This window comes from Belonocnema kinseyi, chromosome 2, assembly GCF_010883055.1.
Source record: "Belonocnema kinseyi isolate 2016_QV_RU_SX_M_011 chromosome 2, B_treatae_v1, whole genome shotgun sequence".
NCBI lineage: Eukaryota > Metazoa > Arthropoda > Insecta > Hymenoptera > Cynipidae > Belonocnema > Belonocnema kinseyi.
Window position 1 is genome coordinate 27,582,500 of NC_046658.1, and position 25,914 is coordinate 27,608,413.

Consider the following 25,914-nt stretch of genomic DNA (forward strand, 5'->3'; position numbering starts at 1 on the left):
AAGAAGATAATACTAAAAAGGTAGAGGAGGTTCAAGGTGGGATGAAGAAACTTGAAAGCTCGAACCGGGATTGTGGTGGGGGAGAGAGTGGGAATGAGGAGATGGAAAGGCTGAGAAAAATAGAGCAAACAATAAAAAGGAAAGAGAGGGAAGAAAGAAAATTAAAGATAGTGATAAAAGGTATAAGATTAGAGGGGAAAGAGCTGACGGAAGGGATACTGGTGAAATTAAAGAGAACATGGGTTAAGTATGGGAGAATACAGATAGATGGAGTGTGGTGGGATTGGAATGAAAAAAGGGAACAGATAGTAAGAAATGAGGTGCAGGGAAACTAGGAGAGGAAGGCACAGGAGATAGGAAAATAAGAAATAGTAGGAAGGGAAAAAAGATGAGAAACGAAAGTAGGGAAGAATGGACGATTCCTTACTGGAATATAGCAGGATTGGAGACAAAGGATAGGGAGTTTATGAGACATTTGACACAATGGGATGTAGTCATAATGATGGAGACGTGGCTAGATGAAAAGGGAAGGGGAAAAATAAGGGGAAGGTTACCAAGAGGTTACAAATGGCAAGTGCAAAATGCAAACAGGAAGAATAAAAAGGGCAGATAAATGGGAGGAATGGTGATGGGAGTAAGGAAGGAATGTATAACAGGGAAAGATAAGAAAGTCAGGAAAGAACAAAAATAAGGATTAATAGTAGAATAGGTAATGATGGGAGGAGAGGAGTGGAAGGTATTATGGGTTTATGTGAACGGTGATATGCAGGAGAAAGCAGGGGAGATAAAAAAAATGATTGCAGAAAGTAAGGAAGAGAGGGGGCTGATAATAGGTGGGGATTTCAATGAGAGAACAGGTGACAGAGGAGGAAGGCAGTGGGGAGAAGAGAGGGGAAGAAAATCCAAAGATAAGGTACTAAATGGAGAGGGGAAAAAAGGTGTTAAAGAGCTTGGAGGAGTTGGGATGGTATATCTTAAGCGGAAATATAGAAGGAGATAGGAAAGGAGAATATAAACGCTCAGGAGGTGAAAGGGGAACAAACAAAGATGAAGTTAGTAAAGGGGGGTATAGAAGTGGATGGGATGAGGACTGTAAAGAGAAAAAAGGAGGTCAGAGAGGAATTAAGAAAGTGGAGAAAAGAAAAAAAGTAATGGGAAAGAATATAGGAAAAAAAGAAAGAGTATACTGAGTTGTGTAATCAAAAGAAAGAGGAAGATAATAAATGGTTCGAGGAAGAGGTGGAGAAGGCTAGGACGGAAAAAGAGGTATGGAAGGTAGTAAACAGAGAAAGAAAAAGAGTGAACCAAGATATTGAAATGGTAGAATGGGAGAAACATTTTCTGGATTTGCTAGGAGGAGTAGAGAGAAAAGTTGTGAAGGGAGGAAAATATGGTAGAGAAAGAGATGAGAAAGAGGACATATCAAGGGAAGAAATAATTAAGATTTTAGAAATAATGAAGGATGGAAAGGCACCTGCTATAGATGAGATTCCAAATAAAGTATAAAAATATGGACGGGAGGAACTAGAGGAATGGGCATGGATAATGTGTAATAGAGTATGGAGAGGACAGGGGTGACCAGAGTTATGGAAAGAAGGAGTAGTTATACCAATGGTAAAGAAAGGATGAAGATAGAATTTAAAGAAAAAAAAGATCGAATCACCGAATCAGGAAGGGTTTACAAAAGGAATGGGGGTAATGGACAACATCTATGTTCTGAACTATCTAGTAAATAAGAGAATTAAAAGGGAAAAAGGGGCAATAATAGCAATGTTCGACATAGTGTTGATCGCACAGGATGAAGAAGGGATGGCGGGATTAATTACAGGATGAGAGAAATACTTAGATAGGAAAAAGCTGAATGTAAATATAGAAAAGACAATAATAATGAGGTTTAGAAAATGAGGGGGAAGGAAGACAGAATGGACAGGGAGATGGAAAGGAATAAAGTTAGAAGAAGTCAAAGAGTATAAATATTTGGGATATATCTTGCAGACGAATGGAGATCATACAGCTCATGTAAGAGAAAGGATAAAAGAAAGCAGCAGGGGTAATGAAACAGATATGGGGAATAGGAAAATGGAGGTTCAAAAAAAATTGGAGGAGAATGTGATTATTTGATACGCTGGTTTGGCCAGTATTAGGATATGGAGCAGAGATATGAGGATGGAAAGAAAGGAAAGATATTGAGATCTTACAAGAAAGGTATATAAGGTGGACACTAGGGGCAGAGTGGAGGACACCAGGATACCTAGTGAGAGAAGAAGCGCAAAGGGATAAGTTAAGTATTAGAGCCGGAAAGAGGGCATGGAAATTTGAGACAAAGCTGTGGGAGGGAAATGGAGGGGAGTGGGCGATAAAGTGTTTGATGGAGGTAGAAGCGAGGAGAAGGAGGGCGATCGAATTAACGAGATGGGAAGAAGAAAGGAGGGAGTTCTTTAATGATAGAGAAATAGAAGACGGGACTGGAGTAAACTATGAAGAACTGGAAAAAAGGGAGAGGGAAAGACAATTAATAGGACGATGGGGGATGATTGAGGAATTAAAATACAATAAATGATATAAGATGATAAAAAAGGAAGGAGTGCCAAAGTATTTAGAAAAGGGATGGGGAGAGAGGAGGTGGACCAGAAAGCAAGATTCAGATTGGGAAACGAGGTAAGGGAGGGGATTTACTGGGAAAGAGAAGATAAAAGAAAGTGTAGAATATGTGAATGGGAGGAGAAAACATGGGAGCACGTATGGGAAGGATGTAGGAGAGGAATGGAAGATAAATGAAGCTGGCACGAGAATGTGGTTAAGATTCTAGGGGAGGATGGATTAGGAGAAGAATGGATGAAGGAGTTGGAGGGTGCTGGAGGAGTGAATGAATGAGAATGAAAGAATGCATGTGAAAAAAAGGCAAATGGAAGTATAAAAAAGTGAAAGAAAAAGGAAACGGAAGTGGCTTAGATTAGAAGCGTAAAGATTGTAAGTAATGGTAAGGTGAAAGTTAAGTAGACTAAGATGCGTTTGCGTTCTTATGCTCTCTCTCTAGGTTGCACTCTCACCTTCGTTCGCTCGCTCACTCGTTTGCTAGTAAGTCCTAAATTGCGCTATCGCAGGAAATAGAAATTATAAACTAGGTATAAGACTTATGTAAAAAGTTGTAAATAATTCTGTATATAGAAAGAATAAGATTGAAAACAAATATAGATATAAGCGTAAAGATTGTAAGGAATGGAAGTCATGTAAACCTTTAGGGGACACATTATGAATACAGAACATCTAACTTGAGCAAATTCATATTTTTGATTTAAAAGTTTAAAGTCTAACTGGTTTGTTAAAAATTTAATTTATTTAGTAGAATATTCATCATGTTAGTTGCAAATTCAAATTTTTTTATTAGAAATATTCTGTTAAATATTCCTCCTTTTTATTTAATAGTTAAAATTAATAGTTCTTACCAAAAATTTAACTATTCAATATTTGTTTAAAAAGTTATAGGAAGACTTTGTAGCGCTAACTTCTCGGTTAGCTTTTTATTGTTTTTATTTTTGGTTAAGTACCGTCAAGTCGTGTCGCGTCCGTTGGCATCCTACCGTTAGGACGCCTCGATTTGTATAATACATAGGCCAATAGATATAGCATTTTGCTGATTTCAAGTAAATATAGCGTTTTTGAATTAAATTTAAAATCATGTATTTAGTTGAAAATTCATTTTTTCGGTATAAAATTATTCTTATTGGTTGAAATTTCAACTACTTGGTTAAAAGTCGAACTGGTTTGTCGAAAATTTAATTTACTTGGTTGGAGATTTATCATGTCAGTTGAAAATTCATCTTCGTGTTTGAAAACTGAACTGTTTTATTAAAAATTCTTCTTTTTTATGTTTGAAAATGCATGGTTTTATTTACTGCGGGATTTGCTATGAATGTATTATTTATGAGGCACTAAAACAATTTATTTATTTTAACAAGATTCCTTTTTTCATTTTTAAAATACATTGACCATTACATATATCATTTTTCTGATTTCAAGGAAATATAGTTCTTGATCTAAAATTAAATTCATCTTATTGCCCAGGTTACTTTGGGAATTAGGCCGTGAGTGCCTGCAGACGACTGAATGTCACCTTCGATCCAGAGAATTAGAAGAAAGAAAGGTCGACGCAGGTAGATTCAGTTATTGCCGGCAATTGGCCTATTGCCCGGGCATTAGGTCTAATGCCGGATTTATCTGAATGTCTACGACAGATATATCAGCACCAACTTTTCTTTGGTTTTAGAAATAATAGTAGTACTCAAATCATTAAAAAAGTGATGTGAAATACATTTTTTTATTTCGTAAAGAAATGGAACTACTTCGCACAGTAAAAGTACACGTTTTGCAGTATTAGTACAGAACTTTACAATTATTAAAGTAATAGCTCTCATTTATCTATATATCTCCAAATCCTATAATGAACGTCAAATGGAAATATAGTTGGAATTAATGCTGAACTGTACTGTTATGATATCAAACACCCTAAGTTTATCACTTCAGTATGTGAAAAAAATGGTAGAAAGTATGATTTTGGAAGAAAATTGTATTTCGTCCAAAAGTGGGATTGGCATTGCTCACCTTCATTTCTTGTAATTACTCAGAAAGAATAATACTTTCATCAACATGTTGAGAAATATCTTCGTCTTTGACTTCGTTCATTTGTATCGGCAGAGAATGATTCGAACAGTTATTACAATTGCTCTGCATACAAGCTGGAATGCAAGGCAATCCACTATTTCAGCATCGATAAGCTGATGCGGAACCTATTTTGCATACACAAAATATTATTTTCAGCGTGTTTTCAGGAGCTGGTTGCTGCTACATTTTGATTAACTAAAAGAAGTCGGTTTTGTACCTACATCCTCATTCTTTTGGCAATATATTATTGTCGATCCACAACTGTACCTGCAGATAAACTCTTTTCAAATGCTCGAAGGCTTCATCAGATGTAGTTGTTAATCACGCTAATTGCACTAAGTAACAACGAACCAAGCTAAAAACTAAACTTAGATACGTTTACGACTATTTCAGCAAAGATACATAAAAGTAAGGTAAACCAGCTTTCCCTATGAAAAATTCGATTTGAAGCATTAAAACGTTTTTGATACGGATGGAAAGTTTCCATTCTCATAGGCTGTGCGATGACGCTTATGCGACTGTCTGTGATACGTTTCGGAGACAATTTATTTAAGACTTACATTGTTCCGCCCCGAAAATATGTACATATATGAAATAATTTATAATAATTGGCTTAACAAAGTAAACAACAATTAGCGTACATATCTAAAAAAGTATATTTTACTAGACATAATTAGCGATGCAATGCAAAAGGTTTAATTGAAATCCGTGGAAAGCCACTGGGTTCTAAGCTTTTTCATTTTCAACGTCTAACGTGAATCCCCTAGAAGGTTCAGTCAAAAGTTCAGATCAAAATAGTGAAGTTTAAGTCTCAAAGCTTACATCCTTGAGACTGTATCATCTTATGGTTAAGGCAATATTTAAAATCCATGGTTTCTTTTTCTGCCAATTCCTTTGTTGAAGTAAAATTTCGTATCGATGTTTTTGATTTGGCGATCAAACTTTGTATTGATTATTAATTTTAAGTAACTTCGATTGTCCGAAAAAATAATTGTAGTGTTTTGTCTTCATGCAAAATATCTTGTGCGATACATTGCTGCTTGCGGCATCCCGAGCTGATTGTGACATTCAAATATCGGAGTACGTAACCGCTGTTTGATCTTCTGTCTTCTCTGTTCTCCGCCCATTTTACATCCGCGTACCAGAATAGTCTCACCAAGAATTTCACCAATATTTTTCACCGTGTTCCATCTGTTGTGTATTCTCTCTGTTTTTGAAGTATCCTGGATGAAAAAAATCAAAAGTGCAGAACAAAAACGTGAAGCTAACACCCCTGAGACTGTGTTTGTCTGTTACTGGGTGGGTGTGCAATATTGATGATCTCCAACACCTTTGACTTCACTGGAATTTAGATCTAGTCGTAAATCTAATTAATATAAAAATTCGGTTGAAATTAAGAAATGCTCATATTTTTGACGTGTTGTAAGAGAGTTTGAGAACTTTCAAAAATAAATTTATTTTTCCTTCCAACTACAGACTTTCACTTTGATTCCTTTACACTAACTTTCGTATTTAAAAATGTTTAAAATGAATTTTTTACAAATTTATTAAACCTCGATGAAAAAGATATTATCCAAAAATCGAATTCTTTGGAAATTGCCAGATCATTCTGAAACCTTAATTTTTTAACAGATTTGTGTGTGTGAAAAAATGGGTTCGTTGCAATAAACAGTAAACCAGTTTTTGTCATCATCAAAGATTTTTCACCCATACGATGGTTCCCAGCATTTTCGCTTAAAGATATAATACTTCGATCTGCATGACAACAAGAAATGAATCCGAAGGTAAATTTTAGGTATCAATTAATGTAAAATTTTTTATGTGGGGTCTGGATTAGACTGCGAGTCTGGCCCGCTCCATGCATGAAATAACCAGACTTGGTTCGGCCAGTTGCATTTATTAAGAAAGATCTACAGTCGAACCTCGGACATTGTCACCCGTCGGGATCGGACGTATCGGACACAGTAAGAGCACGTGGTCTAACCATTCAGCCAATCGGCGTCGAGCTACAGAATCGTATTGATACGATATCTTGTGATTTCTTCTGATAGCATACTAATGTTATCGGATGCGTCGGCCCTGGGTTAATCACCTGATTCTTACAGTATCCGCGAAACAGCTGAAGACAGTGTCCGAGGTGTGATAGTGTCCAAAGCTACAGTGTTCGAGGTTCAAATGTATAATGAATGTTCTGCAGGCTTCTTGTTGACATTGATTGAATAAATTATTCATATCATTTCTCCAAACATATGATTTCTTTTATTAAAGCTAAGTTTGAACTTACTAACGAAAATAATGAATAATAAACTATGTATAAAATACGAATTTCTTTTTTTTCAAACATTTTTCGAGTTTTCGAAAAGTTATTTTGCATAAAAGAACTTATAAAAGAAGAAAGAAGATAGAAAGATAATTTCGCGTGATAAAATCGAAGGCAAGTACAGTCATTTTAAAACAAATGGACTGAAAGTTCCGATCTTTTTTAGAATTATCATAAAATTATATTGAAAAGAAATGTAAGCAAACAATTATTAATTGTAAAAATATAATGAGGAATGGTAAAAGAGGATGAAGAAGGAAAGAGTGTGTTCCAAGCTCACCTTTATACTTTTCTACTTATTCTCAGAAATCATGTACAATATTGTCGATCATTATTGAAAAGAGATATTTATTTTTCTATTAAATAAGTTTTTACTTGTGAGTAAATTTGACTCTTTAAATAATTTCAAGAATTTCTTTATTTTATAATATTCGTGAAGACAGGACGGCAACGGTACTAATCGTTTGTCTTAAACACATGGATAGAGGAGCTACGGTGGGCGAGGAGGGAGGTGGGTGAAAATGTATCAAAAATTTCCCGCCTGGTCTATTAACGATTCCTAAAGGGTTAAGCAATATTTTTGGCAGCACTCATTGTAAATTCAAAGACATGCAGCATATATTACAACTTCAGAAGCCCCTACACCAACCAGCAAAGTTCACGCTGCATCGTACTTATAACATCATCTTTCTGTTCCAGTTTGTGTTCATTACATGACGACCGTTTAGCCGTAACTTTCTTCAAACGTGTATCCATCATGATGAGTAGTTTACGTCAGGTGCTAACCATCCTTTTCCTAAGTGTAGTGAATGCCAGGTGGACCAAAAGGGAGATTCAAGCTGAAGATGTTTTTTCTGGTCAACATCGTGGGTCTCTCGACAAGACTAATTTCAACAACTTTAATAGTCAACCAAATTCACCGTACCTTCCCTACCAGCAATCCAGAGATAAAAAGCCTAACATCGTTTTGATACTAACCGATGATCAGGATGTTGAGCTTGGTATGTTTCTCCATTTCGACTCGTAAATTATTACTGATTTAAATTACTATCTAGAAGTTGCTTAATTATAATTATGTGGATTCAAGAATCAACCTTATTTACCAAAATGCGAAGAATAAAATGCTGAAAGACGTTTTATTTTTTACAAGGGAAGTCCTTTTCAATGACGCCTCTCTTCCACTTTGTAAGTAATGACTTTAAGCTACAAAACTGGAGAGGTTCTGAACCGAAATTCTTTAATGTTATACATTTTTTCGTTTTATTAAAAAGGAATTAGTTTGTTTTTATTAGGAAATCGGTTACTGAAATTTAGAGTAGTTTCTTCTAAAATTGTAATCACTATTTAAGTCCCAACGTTTATTTAAATTAGCCAATATTTAGTTGTTTTATCAAGAACTGAGAATCGCTGCACCTACATAACTTATGAAGTTTCTGGTAGAAAAACTGATATTTTTGAAGAAATTTTCATATCAAACAAAAGCCAACTTCCGTTTTCCACTTGAACAGTGTGCATCGGGTGTGAATAAGATAACAGCATAACGTGTACGTCGGTGTTCTGCGTATGCAGTTAAATTGCGGCTATTGTTATATATTAGCTCAAGTTTCTTTCATTAAAGTCCGTAAAAAAAGTGAAAAATAGTCAGAGAATAATTAACACAATGAAAATTTTTGTCATGGAAGTACAAAAGAAAGATGAACTTATACATTAAATAATGCTTGTCAAGTTGTGATAGAATCTTGCTAGCATAATTTTCACAGAAGATGATCGTTTTCAGGTTCGCTGAATTTTATGCCACAAACTCTAAGGCGAATAAGGGATGAAGGAGCTGAGCTGCGACACGCATATGTAACCACTCCCATGTGTTGTCCGAGTAGGAGTTCACTTTTGACCGGCCGCTATGTTCACAATCACGAGGTCTTCACCAACAACGACAATTGTAGCAGTCCTCAATGGCAACGAGATCACGAGACTCACTCATTTGCCACTTACCTTAGCAACGCAGGCTACCGTACGGGTGAGTCTTGAATTTTGCACAACGGTTGACAACACGTTTTTATGCAGAAAAGCCATATAATGTCATGCACTGGAAAATTCTGGTATTTTTCTTTAACTCGCACGGGGCCGCTGAGCTCCGTTTTACGGTATCTTGTTATGCTATAGTGCATTAATATTCTTCAAATTCTAATTTCCCTAATGTTAGGCCAGGCGCTAGATTGTTTTACCTTGCAATAATTCCCAAAAAGTTAGTGTCAACTTTCGTACATTTTGGTATTCTAAACAACATAATAAATTAGCACAAACATAAAACGGCTGCTTGGACCGCTATTTTTAAAAAGGATGTCCTAAATCAGTTTTTTGGAAATAACATTTTTTTGGATCTTTGGAAACCAAAAAATAGTTTTTTCGTAATTGTAGAGCACGAAATTCTCTACAAATTTCGTCTGAAACATTTTTCCATTTAGTGAATATTTTCAGACTTATGCCTCATAAAGTACTAGTTATGATTGGTTCCTATTGTAAACATTTCTTATTCACTTTTCGTACAATAAATTAAATCTTAAAATTGATAATTATTTTTAATGATTGTTATATAAATAATTTATATAGGAAATAAAATATATGTCGGATATTCCACGTCAACTGGGACAAGGCTGTTGACTAAATTCCTCTTAACCAACCAAGACGTTCAATAGCTTAAAATCTTCGTCTGGACGTGTACTTTCGAATGTATTATGGTCTTTGAGAACATTTTCAATATGGCGGCTCCACTATGGTTCCTGGAACGCGAAAAACCATGGATATTCAGTTAATATCATTAATTAAAAAGCGAGAGTTACTCGAAACGGGCTCAAAGTGGCTCCTAAGGGGGTCGTTAACCTTCATGTTTTGAGTAATTTATATTACTCTGATCGACTTTAAAATTATTACTTGGGTATTTTTGGTGTCGCTTATTACAAATTTGGAGTCAGAATATGAGGAGTAAAAATAGAAGATTTAATGTAGCTCATATAGTCGAACTTTTAAGTTTCAAATGATCCCAAATATTCTGATCAGCTTGAAAATGATTACTCGAGGGTTTCCATGAACGCTGATCATGAATCTACAGTCGGAATACCGGAATTCGATATGGTGGACACAATAGGGCAGCTGTGATTGCTGGTGCAGTTTCTCATGAATGAGATGAAATGAAGCCGCGGTAATTGCGTTTCTTGTTCAATCTGATGATGACCCAGTACCACGACATCCTCCAGAGGTAGATGGCCTAATTCAACCAGAGGTAGAAACAGAGGCTTATAAACCAAGAAGGTGATTAAAATGTACATACCTATAAATAAATATTATTTGCCTTTAGTTTTTGACAGAGAAAAGTGAGTAACCTCTGAGGATACATTGCCATCGTCTCCTCCTACTCAAGTACCCGAATCTGGTTATAAGAATAAAATAACAGAATTAGCAAATAAAAAACACTCAGTATCTGTAAACAGATTGCTTGCAGCTGTTGAAATAGCTGCCATCAAAATAGAGTTATAACAGCAGTCTCCCATTGATAAAATCCCTCTGGAGGGTGTGGAAAACGAAGACCTGATTGAACCTGAGTGTATAGGTGCTATGGATAATGAAGATTAAGTACCGTATCCATTCGAACCACATCCGGATAAAAAAAGTTTCCATTAATTCAAAAACGAAATCTCAGAAAAACTGCAGCACCTTGAAAGGAATTTTGGTCGTCTTTTACTAGAATTCATCAATGTAGAACCAACATAAAGGCATTCTCTGCCACAGATGTATATCAGAAACGATCTGTGTATACTAATAGAACTTCTAAACAACATGGTTTTACCTTTGCATTTCAACGCAACACTAACTGCGTTAGAGGTGCAACCGTTAGAATGTTGAGCCTCAGAACTAGACTCTTTTTGTCTTTGCCCCCGGAAGGGAATGAGACCCACCATTAAAAATTAGGTTTTATGTTGATGTCAGAAAATTAAGGTAAAAATTGGGTGGCTTGACTCAACATAAGAAAGAGAATAGAACCAGAATGATCGACACCAGAAATATGGAATGACATTATAGACAAAAAGGCAGCAAAATCGAACCTTTTATACAGATAGAAGAAGGTTCTACCGTGAACTGAGTGTAAAGAAAAATAACCAGCAAGACACTCAAGTCCCTTACGTGGAAGACATGGGTGTTTGGGGGAAACAAATAAAGCAATTTAGACACGCATGTTTTCAACTCAAGAAAGCAATATCAAGAAATAACCCTGGAATGGAGCTGCCTAACAATACGCACTCACATATTTCTGTAGTTTTAAAAGTGCAAGTAACTGAAAACCTTCAGTTTCGTCAGACTTTATGCTCAAAAGTACAGCGTATATGTTGCCTACAATAGCAGATGCTAAAAATTCTTCTGAATTTCGACCTATAGCATGTCTTCCAACAATTTATAAATGTGTTACAGCCATTATTACAGATGAAGGTATATTCTCCCTGCGACGATAATGACAACCTTACAAAAGAACAAAAGGGATGTTTTAAAAACTGGCGGTGCTCATCAAGCACTTAACTTAGTCCATGGCTGATGATGAAAAACCGGGATGAAGAAATTCTGTTATTCTCTGACGATAATACAGATTCCTTGCAAAATCTGACTTGTAATGCCTGGCAAAATAATGCGTGTATTTCTGAAAAATGATTCTTCTTTTGATTTCTCTAGTGGCTTAGGGGAAAAGCCCGACCGGCAATTGGAAGTTCTCTGGCTCGATTTCCAGTGGAGCAAAGAGATATTTTTTCAGAAAACAAATTTAATTTTCATAATTTTCAATTCATAGCTATTTATATATAATTAAAAGTTTGCCATAAGGACAACCGTAGGATTTCGCCCGGAGCTGGTGCTAATCTGAAAAGCTGCACTCGATCCCAGAAAAATCGCAGTAAAATTTCAGCCATAACCATGTCTCACGGCCGTTGGATAGGTGGTTACAGTCTGTAACGGAATCAATACGACGATCCGGAAAAAGTCTCGTGCACCCTGAGGACACGGAGCGACCCATGAACGACCGCCTTCTGCATTTTTCCCGCAAGCGTTTTAGCATATTGTTGACACACAGGATTGTTTTCAGGCTATTAATCAATGAAAGCTTGACACATAAAAGAGCGCCGATAATAAGGATGATTAGTTGAACAGAATTTTCCGGGTATAATCGTTGGAACTCCCTTCTAATGTCTCTATACCTCTCTTTCTTTTCATTCTCCTTGGCTATGATTTTTTTGTCAGCCGGAGCCGAAAATGCGATAACGAACATGGTTCGCTTCTCGAAGTTAAGAACTATGTCAGGCCTTGGGTGTGCAATAGAAACAATTGTCGAGAATATAAAGTTCCAGTATATGCGGCACTTCGCATTCTCTACAATTGACTCTATTTCCCTAGGAGCATTTATAGGAGCGTTATTAAGGTTAATGCCGTAAGAGTAACATAGATGGTAATAAAGCACTCTTAGTGCCGCATTGTGCCTTTGGATGTAGGTTGTTCCTGCATGAGTTGGACAACTTGATAGTATGTGTGCTAAATACTCGGGGTTTGCATGGCACGCCCTGCAGCTATCATCGGGAATGTCTTGGCTCAAAATTTGGTGACGGTATGTTAAGGTGAAAATGACACCGTCTTAATATGCCAAAATGAAACCCTCGATGCCAGACTTCAATCCAAGTGATTTAAGGAAAGCAAAAGTTAGCTTACAGGGCGTGTGTGTAGATTTGTTCGTAATTAATCAACTGTCTCACTTTGCTTGAAAATCTATGTGACCTAATGATTTTAATTTTATCTAATAAGCCCCTTGATTAGTTACGTCTATAGTGGGTCTTTTATTTTCTGTTTCAGGGTACTTTGGAAAGTATTTAAACAAGTATAACGGATCTTACATTCCTCCCGGATGGCGAGAGTGGGGTGGTTTAATAATGAATTCACGATATTACAACTACAGCGTGAACATGAATGGAAAAAAGATTAAGCACGGATTCGATTATAATAAGGACTATTACCCGGATCTGATTGCAAACGACAGCGTGACTTTTTTACGACAAAGCAAACACAACATGGCCCGAAAGCCATTAATGCTAGTCGCCAGTTTTCCTGCACCCCATGGACCGGAAGACTCTGCTCCTCAATTTTCCCAAATGTTCTTTAATGTTACAACTCATCAGTGAGTGAAACTTACTTATTTCTGAATTAGCACTAATTTCAAAAATTAGTTCAGTCCACCGTTATTAGGGGGAAAATTTTCTATTGAAGTTAACTAATTTAAGCAATTCTTTCATCCTTAAATATCATAGGCGAAGTTAAATGTCCTAAAATAAGACCTACATAAGAGCATTTGAGGCTTATTTTTAACGCGTATCTTCTTGTAGTTCTAAAAATAAATCAGGTCGTAAAGTATTCAGCAAGTGCCCACAGCGAAGTGCTTTGTAAGCGAACTTTCACCATCACGGTCTATCAAGATATCATTTAGTAACTGTTGTGCCTGCTGTAGCGATGAAGAATTATTATTCAGCACGTCTAAGCGTGCGGTAAGATGATCGTAGACATTATCAGGTAAACGCGTTGACACTTAACAGATTGATTGCGTATAGTGATTAAAATAACCCGAAATAATAAGGTACTATAAATCACTGATAAATAATAATAAATAACTGTTAAATTATCGAAAAATTCGGAAAATGTTGGCTATTTTAGGATACCTTAAATTTCTCAAAAATTTTTTATAGGCTTAAATTTCCGGTAATTTATCATTTTACCAGTAATTTACCAAATTTTCAAGGAATTTTCGAATTCAAACAAAAATAAAAGCCAACTATTTAGTGACGCTGTCGGGCGATATTTTCCGAGTCCGATACGATACTAAGACGATACTGACCTACCAGTATAGGATTTATCAAGCAGATGTGCTCTTCCTACTTGAAGATTCATAACGGCCTGGCTTATAACAGGTATTAGTTAGCTCTTGGATGGCCTTTGTCAAAAAATAGGGTCATCTATTTAACGACCTATACTGCCGACGAAATTGCTAACCAGCATTGGCCAAACTATGTATAAAAAAGGGGTCAAATGAATTCTAAAGTATTAAACTTTAATACCTAAACTCTAAATGGAACTCTAAATTTTCCTAAACTATTTCCAACGGCGCAGCGCCACAGGGAGATACCCCCTAGCTTCTGAAGATACCCCTATGTGACTTTCGCGTACCTGCAATAGATGGACTTATTATTGTTATGAGATTAAGGAAAAATTGCAAAAACTGAATTATGAAAATATCTAATACTTCAATTTTAATTAGCTTAGTCAATCCCTTATATCATTAGAAAAAAATTATTTAAATTTTAGGAAAATCGGTTACTATTTTATGTAATAACAGATATCTGTTAAAGTGTACATTATTATTTCACTGAAATGTTTTCAAGAAATAAAGTTAAAGGCTGTTTATTAAAATTCTATTAAAAATGTATATAAAGAGATACATTATGTACATAAATGAATCGCTATTACAAAAATATTCGAAAGAAGGAGAAGCTGTGCAAACTTAAAAACACATTAATAAGACTCATTTAAACCAAAAAATCAAATTTATTATAAAAAATAAAAATTAATTATAAATGAATTCAACTTTTACAACATTTTATTTTTTACGTCTGGATTTTCTAATTGGAACTTGTTCTAAAAAGTCGTAAAGCTTTACAATAATTTCTTTTTTCATATTTCTCTTTTTATAATCTTTAGATTTAATTGCTGCATACTGTATTTTATTCTAACAAATAATACCTATACATAAAGTACAGACATTTTATTGTTTACGTTTATATAATTTAGAGAAAATAGTACATGAATGCATTATAAATATATTACATACAATTGAAAGTATACATACATGCACGCAAATACACTCAAATCAGTATACAGAAAAACCTGAAGCATTTCTTTTATCAAAAAATTGGATTAAAGTAATGTGTAGTAAAGTGATGCTCAACTAATTGAAATGAGTAATTTTTGTGTTAACCGATTTGCGAGGAGCTTACCACTTAAAAAATCACGAGGTATTCCGTCAGAAATCAGCACGGAATCTGTAAGAATTTGCACAAGGCAATGTATGTCATAAAAATCCAAGTAGCAAATCGTCCGTAAGGCACGTTTGTGAAATCGTTTGACCAGAACGGAAAATTCTTACGCGTGCGATGGTTTTTGATAGAAGTCGTTAAGCATTCGTAGCAGTCCGTAAGGACTTTTAATAGAAACGCAGGGAATCATTGGGATTCACGGTAGAAATCGTAGAGAATACGCGCGGAGTCGTAGCTAAGACCGTGTGACCGAGCAAATCTCGGACCTGCGCTGTGTGTATCGTTATCAGCTGTTCGCCACACAGCGAAAACTTTGTTGTTATTTTTCGCTCCACAAATAAAAGTATAAACGTAAAATTTTCGAAAAGATTGCTGGAATGTAATTAATAAAATGTCGAAAGTAACAAAGTACTTCATGATTAAATACAAAAAAAACTTAACTGAACAGACCGGTGATATATAATTTTTTAATGTGAAAAATTCTCTTGAAATGTCTACCAGTGTAATTTGTGAGAAATAATATGACCAATTGTTAAAATAACAGGTCACTAAAAACAATTTGGCAGATTTGTGAAACTGACTGTAAAAACTGATTGCTTCCATAATTGTATTTTTTATTCAATAAAACAGCTTTATGTTTTTGAGAGAGAAAGATTATTTGTAGTTACAATTTCTATGTAAAGTTAACTATAAACAATTTCTATTATTCAATTTCAAATATCACGAAATATTCATGTATTTCAAAAAAATTGTATTTGTTAGAAACAAATTGTTCTTATCTAGAAATACTTTAAATTATCGTGGGAGTGATCTCAGCAACAATTTCTACAAAACATTAATAATTGGAATTTTTATAAACATTTTTGGTGGCAAATTTTTTAATTATTGGTTTTACAATTGCGGATTTTTCTTCATCATTCGAATTGATGTAAAATTCTTGCAACAAAAATTAAAATATTTTGCTATTTTTTAATTTAATTTATTCTTATTAATTGTAACACACAACAATCAAATTATTTGTATTTTCGGAACACTTGCGCTAATTTAAGATGATTTTTATTATATGTAAATCGTTCTTAAAGAATCAGCAAAGGCGAATAATACAGTGAACCCTAGATATGGGGCCCCCTGATAGAGTTCTTCCGAAAATTGACGCCGCGCCTCAAGTAGGAGTAAAAGGAGCTGCAAGGGGTGAGCGGCGGTCGCTCTGGTGTGAACAAACAAGAGCGTTTTCTACGAGACGGCCGTCTACCTGAGTAATTACCCATAAGGTCAGCCCCAAAAATCGGTGCAGTATCAGAGTCTCACTGTATTTAGATAACGTATGCAAAAAATCAGACTAAAATATTTTAAATTGCGGCTGAAAAATGAAATCCCATTTTCTAGTTCTAATAAATCCCATTTCAATAACGTGGGAGATAGACTTGAGAACTTCTTGCTTAAACTTACATATATATGCATAATATAAATATAACTGAAACTTAAATTATTAATAAATATTGATAAAACCTACATTCGTTTTTCCAAATGTAATCAGTTACAGACGTCGACGACAGACAGACAGACGCCGACGTAAAAACTATTTTTTTTCTGACTCAGGGGGGCTTAAAATGTCGATATTTGATGGAATTCGCGAAAGTCATTTTTCACATGAAACCGATACCTTCTCATTTGGATGAGAATGTAAACAGATGATATTTAAGCTTTGATTGCGTCACTCGAAATCGTTAGGATTCGCACGAATTCTTTTGTTTTGTTCAAACGATTTCAAATGAATCCTGAATGGTACACCCCTCGCCGATTTGTAATCCGTCGATGAAATTAGATGAACCATCGATATGCTTTGAAAGTGAAGCATATTAAATCTAATGCGTGGAATGAACCTGTTTCACGTTAACTATATGTTGAATTTTGGGCTGAATAGAAGAATCAAGTGATAACATGAGGCCACCTTCGACTTTTTATAATCAGTTGTTGTGTTTTTTCTTTGAATGTGACTTTTTAAAAACTTAGTTCGCAGTGCTAAGAGGTTGGGAGCGGCATTAATATTTTCTGAGCTTTTAATTTGAATGGAATACTCAGATTTCTTTTTCATGTTAACGCTCAAATCAATCAAAGAAAAATTCATAGATGTTTCAAGATGAGCGTTGCTTACAGTAACTTGGTTTAAAGAACTAATATAATGTCCATATTCGTGATAAGCAAGAAAATATTCTCTAATTAAAAGTTGCATGCCGCGTAAGTACGTTGTAAATAAGTCTAGCGTAAATACATCTGGTGGATAGCTTGCAGAATTTGCTTCTAGCCCAGACAATGCATCAAGTTCGTTTCTTTGTAATTGATAACTCAAGTAATCAATTCTTAGCAAAAATCCTTCTATTGTGTACTAAAGAGCAATCATATCATTATTGTGGCATAGCATCTCTTGCCTCTCTTATCGTCTTGGGCGTGAATTCGCTTTCTTGCATGCGCACTAGGATGGTCCAAGAATGCATTACAAAAATTTTCTTGAAGCTAGATGCAAACGATCCCCCCAAATCTTTTCGAAATCTAAAAAAATTAAACGCGTATTTTTTTTTAATTTTAATTTTTAATGGTGCCTGTTGGGACTTTAAATTTGCATGCGACATTAGGTACCAGATGGACCATGTAATGCTTCCATTTCTACATCTTAAGAAGAAAAGCTAGTGTTGAACGTCGTAGGCTATTTACTGCTACTAGTTGAAAATGCCAATTTCACATGAGTTTCTGAAATGAAAAATATCAATGAAATTCTAACGTTAATAATTTTTTGTACTTCATAAGATTAAAAGTAATGAAACAGTTAAGTTTAATAATCACAAAGGGTTGATTTAACTTTTTAACAATGTTCGCAAAAAACATTTCGAAACCTATAGAAAACGTCAGTAATCAGTATGTAATTCAAGAATTTCCTAAAAACATAAGAAATTAACATTACGTAAAAATACTTCGTATTTACGGAATTTCAAAGTTCTCTAAGCTTTCTAAGATGTTTAGACAAATATATAAAATAAATAATAACATGAATGAATAAATAGGTCAATCAATTCCGCTTCCTCACGAACATGTTGTTTCCGAATTTCAAGAATTTTCGCTTGTCTCTCCGTTTCATCAATGTATGTTCTCACGGGTGCAAGAAACCCTTCTCGGTTCTCTTTCCTTTGATTAGTTAGAAATAATTTAGCTTTGGCTGAAACTTTTAAGTCCTATAACACTGATTGCGATGCGATGTCAAAGATCATTTTCAGCTTTTGTAAAAAATCATTCTCCTTTAATTAAACCTCTACTCTCGATTTGGAATTTTTTTGGTGTCTTCCTGTATTCTTCATACAACTTTTCTACTTTTTTCACGCAGCGTTGGTGATCTTTTATCGGTAGATTTGCCTTTGTCCAAAAAACGTTCACTTTATCCACGACAAGATAAGCACTCAGTCTTAAACTCAACTTCACGTATCTCATATTATGTAGTAAAACTCTCAAAACTTGTAAATTGCTTGGAAGTTTATTTCCAATAATTTTCTGCTATTGAAAATCAAATAAAAACACTTTCTTAATTTAATTCAGCCATGTTAAATATAAACGTAGCTAACAGTGTCGCAGCCGAGAAATTAATGGCTACTACTAACGGTACAAAGGTACAGGAGAACGAAGGAAGAAGCAGCCGTATTCAACATGGAGGGTTCTTTCGAAAAAGTGGGGAACAAGAATGCAATTATACAAAGCGCCGAAGGTCTCTGCTGAATATAAATCCCCAGTAGGGGTATACCGAAGAATGTTGGAGAAGTCTCTCAATAGAAATATTTGAGATCAGATATTATAATAATGTTAGTAGAAGTCGCCAGTTTCCAATCTGATTGGATGAAATATTGAAAGTAAATAATAATTATATTATTTAAGAAAAGCTGACTTTGCTACCATAATTTGAAAAAAGTTGAAAATTAATAATAATAGTTAATTGTTTAAACAATAGGAAGAAATTTGGAAATAAATCAACTTTTTTTGAGATAATAAACTGCCATTCGGATCTCAAAAAACAGATGTTAGATGAATTTTCGAGATAAACAGATTATTTAAAGAAATAGAATTTATTTCAATGAATATAAATCAAATGAAAAAGATTTGTAAACATTCCAATAGACCTATAGTAATGATTTCCGGAAAAAGGAGAACAAGATGCTTAAAAGAGTCAATTTCCTGAAGAATGTACATTTTTTTATTTAAGGGTAGTTTTCAGGGCAACGTGGGGGTGAGCTAGGGTCGTCAATCCCATATGTATAATAAATCCAATTCTTCGTTGGAAAGTTCTCTACAAGTCTTATAACATTAATGTCAACTTTTCCCTAACACTTAACAATTATTCGAAAAATACCAAAAAATGACTTCCCATGCATTTTTCCATGAAAGTTTGAAGTCCCAACAGGCACCATTGAAAAACAAAATTTAAAATAAATACGGGTTTACTTTTTTTGGATTTCGAAACAATTCGGGGGGGGGGGGGGGGGGGGGGGGGGCGTTTGCATTGATTTCAAAGTCGCCATTTTGGACCACCTTGATGCGCACATAGTATGAGGTGTGTAGACTACACCGACTAAAACCGCAATCGGCACAAACGTCATATTCGGGTTAACATGATTTTAAAAAAGACGCAAAATAAAAAAAATCAAATGGTTTTCATTTTCAAATTATTTGATAAAATCTTATGTTATTTGAAAGTGAAAAATTAATATTTTTTAAGTATAGTTATCCCTAAATACAAATATTTAATTAATTAATTTTTTGTAATTTTTTGGACTATAGTTGCTGCAAGTTGGGTCACATTTAGTTTCACCTCCTCTGCGTCTTGTGAGTTATTATTTAAAAAGTAGTGTGTTAGACATTTTCGTTTGTTGCATCAAAACAATATGGCAACCGATGGCTAGAGGGAAAACAATAATACCAAATTTATGGAACTTAACTTTATTTTAATATCTCCATAAAATGTAAACAATTTCTCACCATAAGTGTATTTAGAAATTAGTTTTATTTTTAATGTACCATATAATAAAACAAAAAAATCAAGATTAAAACAAAAGACCGATTTTATTATTATATTAGATGGTGCTTTAAAAATAAAAACTAATATGATCAGCCGTATTGAAACTGAAAATGTCTAGTTGAAACACAAATTAAGTCACAATATTAAATTCGAAATTTCGAATCACAAGAAAGCTTTCGAATACATTCGAATAAATTAAGCTGTTTAAGTTTAAGATCACACGGAACATTTAAACAAATAATTTTCTTAAATTATATAGAACATTTGTTACTCGTTGTGTAAAAAATAAAATTTGATTTTAATATTTCTATGAATGTTTATTTATTTTAAATGTGTATACTTCAAATGTTACTTGGATTTTCTTTTATGCTATTTTAATTGATTTCCCCATTTATTTATGCATCAATTATTTCCGAATTTAATTTTACTGTCGGTGGCCGAGTATTACCCAATGCGAGCGATTACGACGGTTTCCACGTCGAGCTGAAAGTAAATGCAGTCTCTCGTGTCGCCCTCACAGCACCCGCGATCTCCACCCTCTAGCAGTCATATTGACTCTGGCCTCCAGTAGCTTATTGTGAAATGAAGTCTATCGAATTAATATGTGCATAATGTTTATGCTAGAAAATAAATGTTATACCTTAAATCGCTGTGGCTATTAAGCCCACTAGCGGGAGGAATAGTGTGTGTATCTTGTTTCGCCCCGTATCGGTATGAATTGTTAAGGATTTAAGCTTATCTCTTATTAAATGATACTGAAGTCTTTAGCGGGTAGCGAGAATTATTTCTATAAGCTTTGCGCATTCGTACATGGTGAAAAAGAGATTGTGAAAAGGGCAAAGGGTGAGCGAAGTCAGTCGATTGATAGAACAAAAGAAGAACGAACGTCCTGAGCGAAGACGAGCGTTAAGAGCGTTATACGTTCGATCTACTTGCGACAAGAGGGAGCAAGTATTGGTGGGGTTATGGTCCCGCGACTTGTGTGCGCCTTTAGCTTCGAAGGACCATCACAATATTGATGACTTGCTACAAGATCTCAACGACTTAGAACATCTTACCAAACAAAGAATCGAACGGATTCGAAGTCGAAAGCAATCGACCAACCCTAAAAAGAATCTGACTTTTAATTCTTCTGCACAGCAACCATTGAAGGGAAAAAGTTCGAAACTGAAGCACGCAAACCTGCGGATGAAAAGAAGTTCGAATCTGAGGCGTCGTCTACCGTTGAAAAGTGCTTCGGCTGAATTGAAGTGCTATAATTGCCCGAAATTCGGTCATATATCCAAAGACAGTCCAGAGCTGCGTAGGGAATTAAAATTGTTGAAGTGCATTGGCATCGGTCGCACGTAGAGGCACTGCATTGTCTCGAGTGCGAAGAAGAAACCGGAAGCTCACTCAATCAGTAAAAATATATTAAGAAGGCTTTAGTTGACGGAGCGCTACGCGATGTGTTTAATGTACCATTAAAGCTACAGTTACTTTACCAGAAGGACTTGAAGTAATACGCGATAACGTAATATTTCAAGGCCTCGATTCTCTAAAATATAAAACGAATTTGCCCGGAATCGTGTATTTAGATGTCTAAGTGGATGGCGTGTTTCACGAAAAAGTTGGTTTTCGCGTATTGCCAGATGACGCACAAGCGCTAGATGAGATTATCGGTCGCACTTATACTGACACTGTTGATTTTTTTAAATCTGCAACTGAAAATATAATCGCAAAAAAGGTGTCAAAATTCCAGCACATTGTATGAATTTCATCAGCGTGTGCAACATGTTCTGGCAATTTACAATTTCAAGAACTACGAGAAGGAAATTATCGAGGGTGGCAGAATCGCCAAAGGTGGATTATCGGAGGTTCCCACGACGTAGTCAGCTGTTTGCAGAAATTACAAAATCAAAGAAGTTTAAAAGGACCTTTTAAGAGTGATGAATGGGTATCACGAAACTGTATCGGAAAATATTTCCGAAATAGGATGTACGGATCTAACTGAAATGCGAATAACGGCGAAACCTGGAAGTAAGCCGGTAAGTAGCAAAGCTTATTCAGCTAGTATGAAAGAGCGCCAAACACTGAAAAATATAATTAAAGAATTACAAGAAAAGGGATTGCCACCGAGACAAATTATTCTTTTGCGAGTCCAGTTTTATTGGTTAAAAAGGCGAAATGCGAACTAGTACCGACTACGAAGAAGGAGCACCATTAAACAGCTGTTATTACTCCAGGCGATGCGGGGGGATTTACGCGTATGATATTCCTTCTATGAATGTCTCATTTTACTTTTCAAAATTGATGTCAAAAGTTCTTGAACCACTTCGGAAACACTCTGTTCTTTTTTATTTAGATGACATCTTCATAGTTGGAAAGTACTGGCCGGATCTGAGAGAAAAACTTATTTTAGTCTTTAAGGCGTTGAAAAAAGGGAATCTTAAGATTAATCTTACTAAATGTGGTTTTCTCTAGCAACTTGGAAAATATTGAGGATTTACGTTTTCAAAGGGTGAAATTAAGCCTACTGATTCAATAATAAGAGGAATTATTGGTTTCCCGATCCCGTCTGATGCACACGAGCGTCAAAAAATATGTTTAGGTCTTGCGAGAATTTTAAGACGATTTGTTTAGAAGTTTGCAGAAATAACTCATATATTGTATTCTTTGCTGCGAGAAATAAACACTTTCAGTGGATTGTAAAGAGATTGAACTTTTGATATGTTAAAACAGATTTTGTCGCGTAAACTGGTTTTATATATTTTCAATCCAAAAGCTCTCACCGAACTTCACACAGATGCCAGCGCGAAAGCCTTAGCGGTGATATTTTTCAGACATCTTCAGACTAGAAATGTCACCTGTTATATGCAACAAGCCGCCGTTCGAACGAACCAGAGAGGAGTTACCATTCTAGCAAATTAGAGCTGCTTGCAATCGTCTGGGCGGTTTCGCGCTTACGTTCATTTTTGATCAATATTCCGTTCAAGATCATAACCGATTGTCAGGTGTTGCTCTATCTAGGCTCACAAAAAACAAAAAATCCACAGATTATTAGATGGTCGAATCTACTAAGCAATTTTGAATTTGAAGTTGTTCACCGAGCGGAATGTTCACCGAGCCTCATGTCGGCGCGATGAGTCGAGCTCCTGTCGAAACTGATGTGTGTGAAGCGTAAGCGTGAAATTTTAAATGAACCAGTGCACGAGGAACCAAGTACGAAAAGAGTAAATTAAAGAATTATGAATGTCGGAACGAAATTAACCCATATCGTGGTCTTAACAGTGCATGTTAATGAAAACTAAAATAGGTCTGCAAGCTGGCTAATGAATCCCACTCTCCGGCAAGTCATCCTTTTGCTGTGGTTCATTTAAATCACAAGAATCCGTTTGTGATTATACCACGAAAGAACAAGTATACGAGTGTAATCCTAATGTTAGAAGACTTTATTTTAGAGTATGGAGTGACAATGAGATTTGTCACCGACCGTGGAACATATTCCACATCAGACATTTTCACGGAGTTCTGTGTAAAGCGTCGGATCCATCATACTCTTAACTCATCATGCAACCTACAAGCTACTAGGCTGGCGAAACAGACAAATAATACACTGATCCCCGCAATTAAAGCAAGTTTACGTCATGTAGATAGAAATGATTTGGATTCGCGTTTAAAGAAAGTTCAACTGAACTCGAATGAATCACTCTACCAGGCGACAGGGAAAAGTCCATTTGAACTACTTTTCGGTTATGTCAACAGACGCGACGAACGTGAACTTCGAATATGGGCTGTCGAAGATGAGGCGAGATACACTCGACCAGAAGTCTCAAGAAAAAGATCGCGAAAATATCCTCAAAGAGCAAACTTGTTACAAAGCCAGCTATGACAAGAGTCACATTCGGAATGTGATCTTCGTTGAAATGAAGGATGCTGTAACTCCGACAGGGCAATCAACAAAGTTGCAAAAACGATAGAGGTCCACTCAGTATCACCAGAGTATTACCTAGAGACAAGTATGTAGTCGCAGCCATAAAACTAGATAATCTTGGATGACGATATGCCGCAACTGCACATGCAAGTCCATTTAAACTTTGGATTCTCCTACCAACTGAAGAAAATAAGGGCAACGGAGAAATTGATTCAGCAGAAGAAAAAAATTTGGTTGAAGTCAAGAAGATACAAGATAAAGAAAACAAATCCGATATCCCTGCAACATCATTTCGTCGAAAAAGTAGAATTGAACCTAAACCACAATGATATTAAAGAAATAACTATAACGGATTGTTAGTAATTTGATAACCGTTTGTTTGTATTTATTTTCAGAATTTATTTTCATTTGCATCCTTAAGGGGATAGTCTGCCATCTTCAATGAATTTTTTCAAATATTTCTTTCTCATAGTAAAATTAATTTATTAATATCAAACTCTTAGTGTATGAAAGAAAAAGTTTGAAGGTAATACAACAATTTTGTTTTTATGTAAATATCGCTGGCATGGAAACTTGAAGTTAATCCCTCTTTGAAATTAGCTGACACGATATCTCGACTTTAGGCCATGGGAAATAGAAAAAGTTGTGAAATTAGTGAAATATAAAAAAGTATTTATCGTGTGAACTAGAATAATTCACATTTTATAACATACAACAAAATAGCGGACTTTTGAAATATTGTTTAAACAAGTGAAGTTTAAAAAAAACAGATTAAAAGTCCGCCATTATGTTGTATGTTAACACATGTGAATTATCCTAGTTCACACGATAGCTACTTTTTTATTTTCACTATAGTTTGAAATAGAGATTAACTTCAGGCTGCCGTACCAGCGATAATTACATTTTAAAAAATTACTGTGTTACCTTTAAACCTCTTCTTTTATCTACTGAAAGTTTGATATTGATCAATTAATTTTACTATGAGAAAAAAATGTGTAAAAAGAGTCATTGAAGATGGCAGACCGTCCCCTTAAGCTTATTTTTACCTCTAGAACGAGTAAAATTATTAGAGGATGGCCGAGTGTTAAGAATTTAAATTTTAATAGAATCAGAGGGGAACGAACGTTTTAAGCGAAGACGGCCCTTATAAACTACCCGCTAGCAGGATGAAAAGGGGTAGTTTTTATTTAACTCACTAGCTTTATTCAGTTCGTGTCCATCGGGGAATCGAAATGATGGAATTATTGAATAATATTGAATTTATTATCATTGATTGCTACATCTCTACCGATGAAGGGGCACTGAAGCGGCACTGCTGTTAAAATTGAAATGAATATAACGTATCTCGTAAATGGAATGAGATACGCCAAAACAGACAACATTTTTTAATTCAACTCCAAAATAGTATATTAGTATATAGGTTATAATTATAAAATATTTATAATGAGAAAATTCATAAATTGAACAAAAGTGTTAATAATTTGAAGAAAATTCTAAAAAGGGAGTCAGGTTGGGGACGGCCAAGTACTATAAATAACTCTGCCCGGCCGGTACGTGACGAATACGATAGGACCATCATATGACCGTCGCATCACTTTCCACCGCCGTTTAGGTGCTGAAATCAGCACAGGCAGCAACAAAACCGGCATTGGCGGCCCAGTTCTGTTCGCCAGTGCATTTTCAGTTCCTTTTCATCAGCAGGGATAACCTCAATTTCTGAGCTGGTAGTGTGACGGGCGAACGTTAGTACCGTAACTAACAAGGAAACTATCCCAGGTGTCCCTCACCGATTTTGATGAAACTGCAATATGTTGTAATACATCGAAAAATAAGAGACACGTATTTTTTTTTA

General features: G+C 35.3%; 1 protein-coding gene across 16 annotated transcripts in view; it reads left to right on the forward strand.

The window, feature by feature from the left end:
- Window positions 1–25,914, forward strand: part of LOC117166986 (extracellular sulfatase SULF-1 homolog) — a 554,052-nt gene that overhangs the window by 171,331 nt on the left and 356,807 nt on the right. For 14 of the 16 annotated variants that reach the window (XR_004466341.1, XM_033351500.1, XM_033351499.1 and 11 more), the window contains 3 exons: window positions 7,682–7,983; window positions 8,760–8,999; window positions 12,866–13,187. Coding sequence is in view for 15 of the 16 variants with exons in the window: in XM_033351506.1 (XP_033207397.1) it covers window positions 7,682–7,983; window positions 8,760–8,999; window positions 12,866–13,187 (864 nt within the window). In the remaining variant the exon portion in view is untranslated. Of the gene's footprint in view, window positions 1–6,333; window positions 6,447–7,681; window positions 7,984–8,759; window positions 9,000–12,865; window positions 13,188–25,914 lie in introns of those variants that run through there. The other 2 variants (XM_033351503.1, XM_033351507.1) reach the window with 2 other exon arrangements.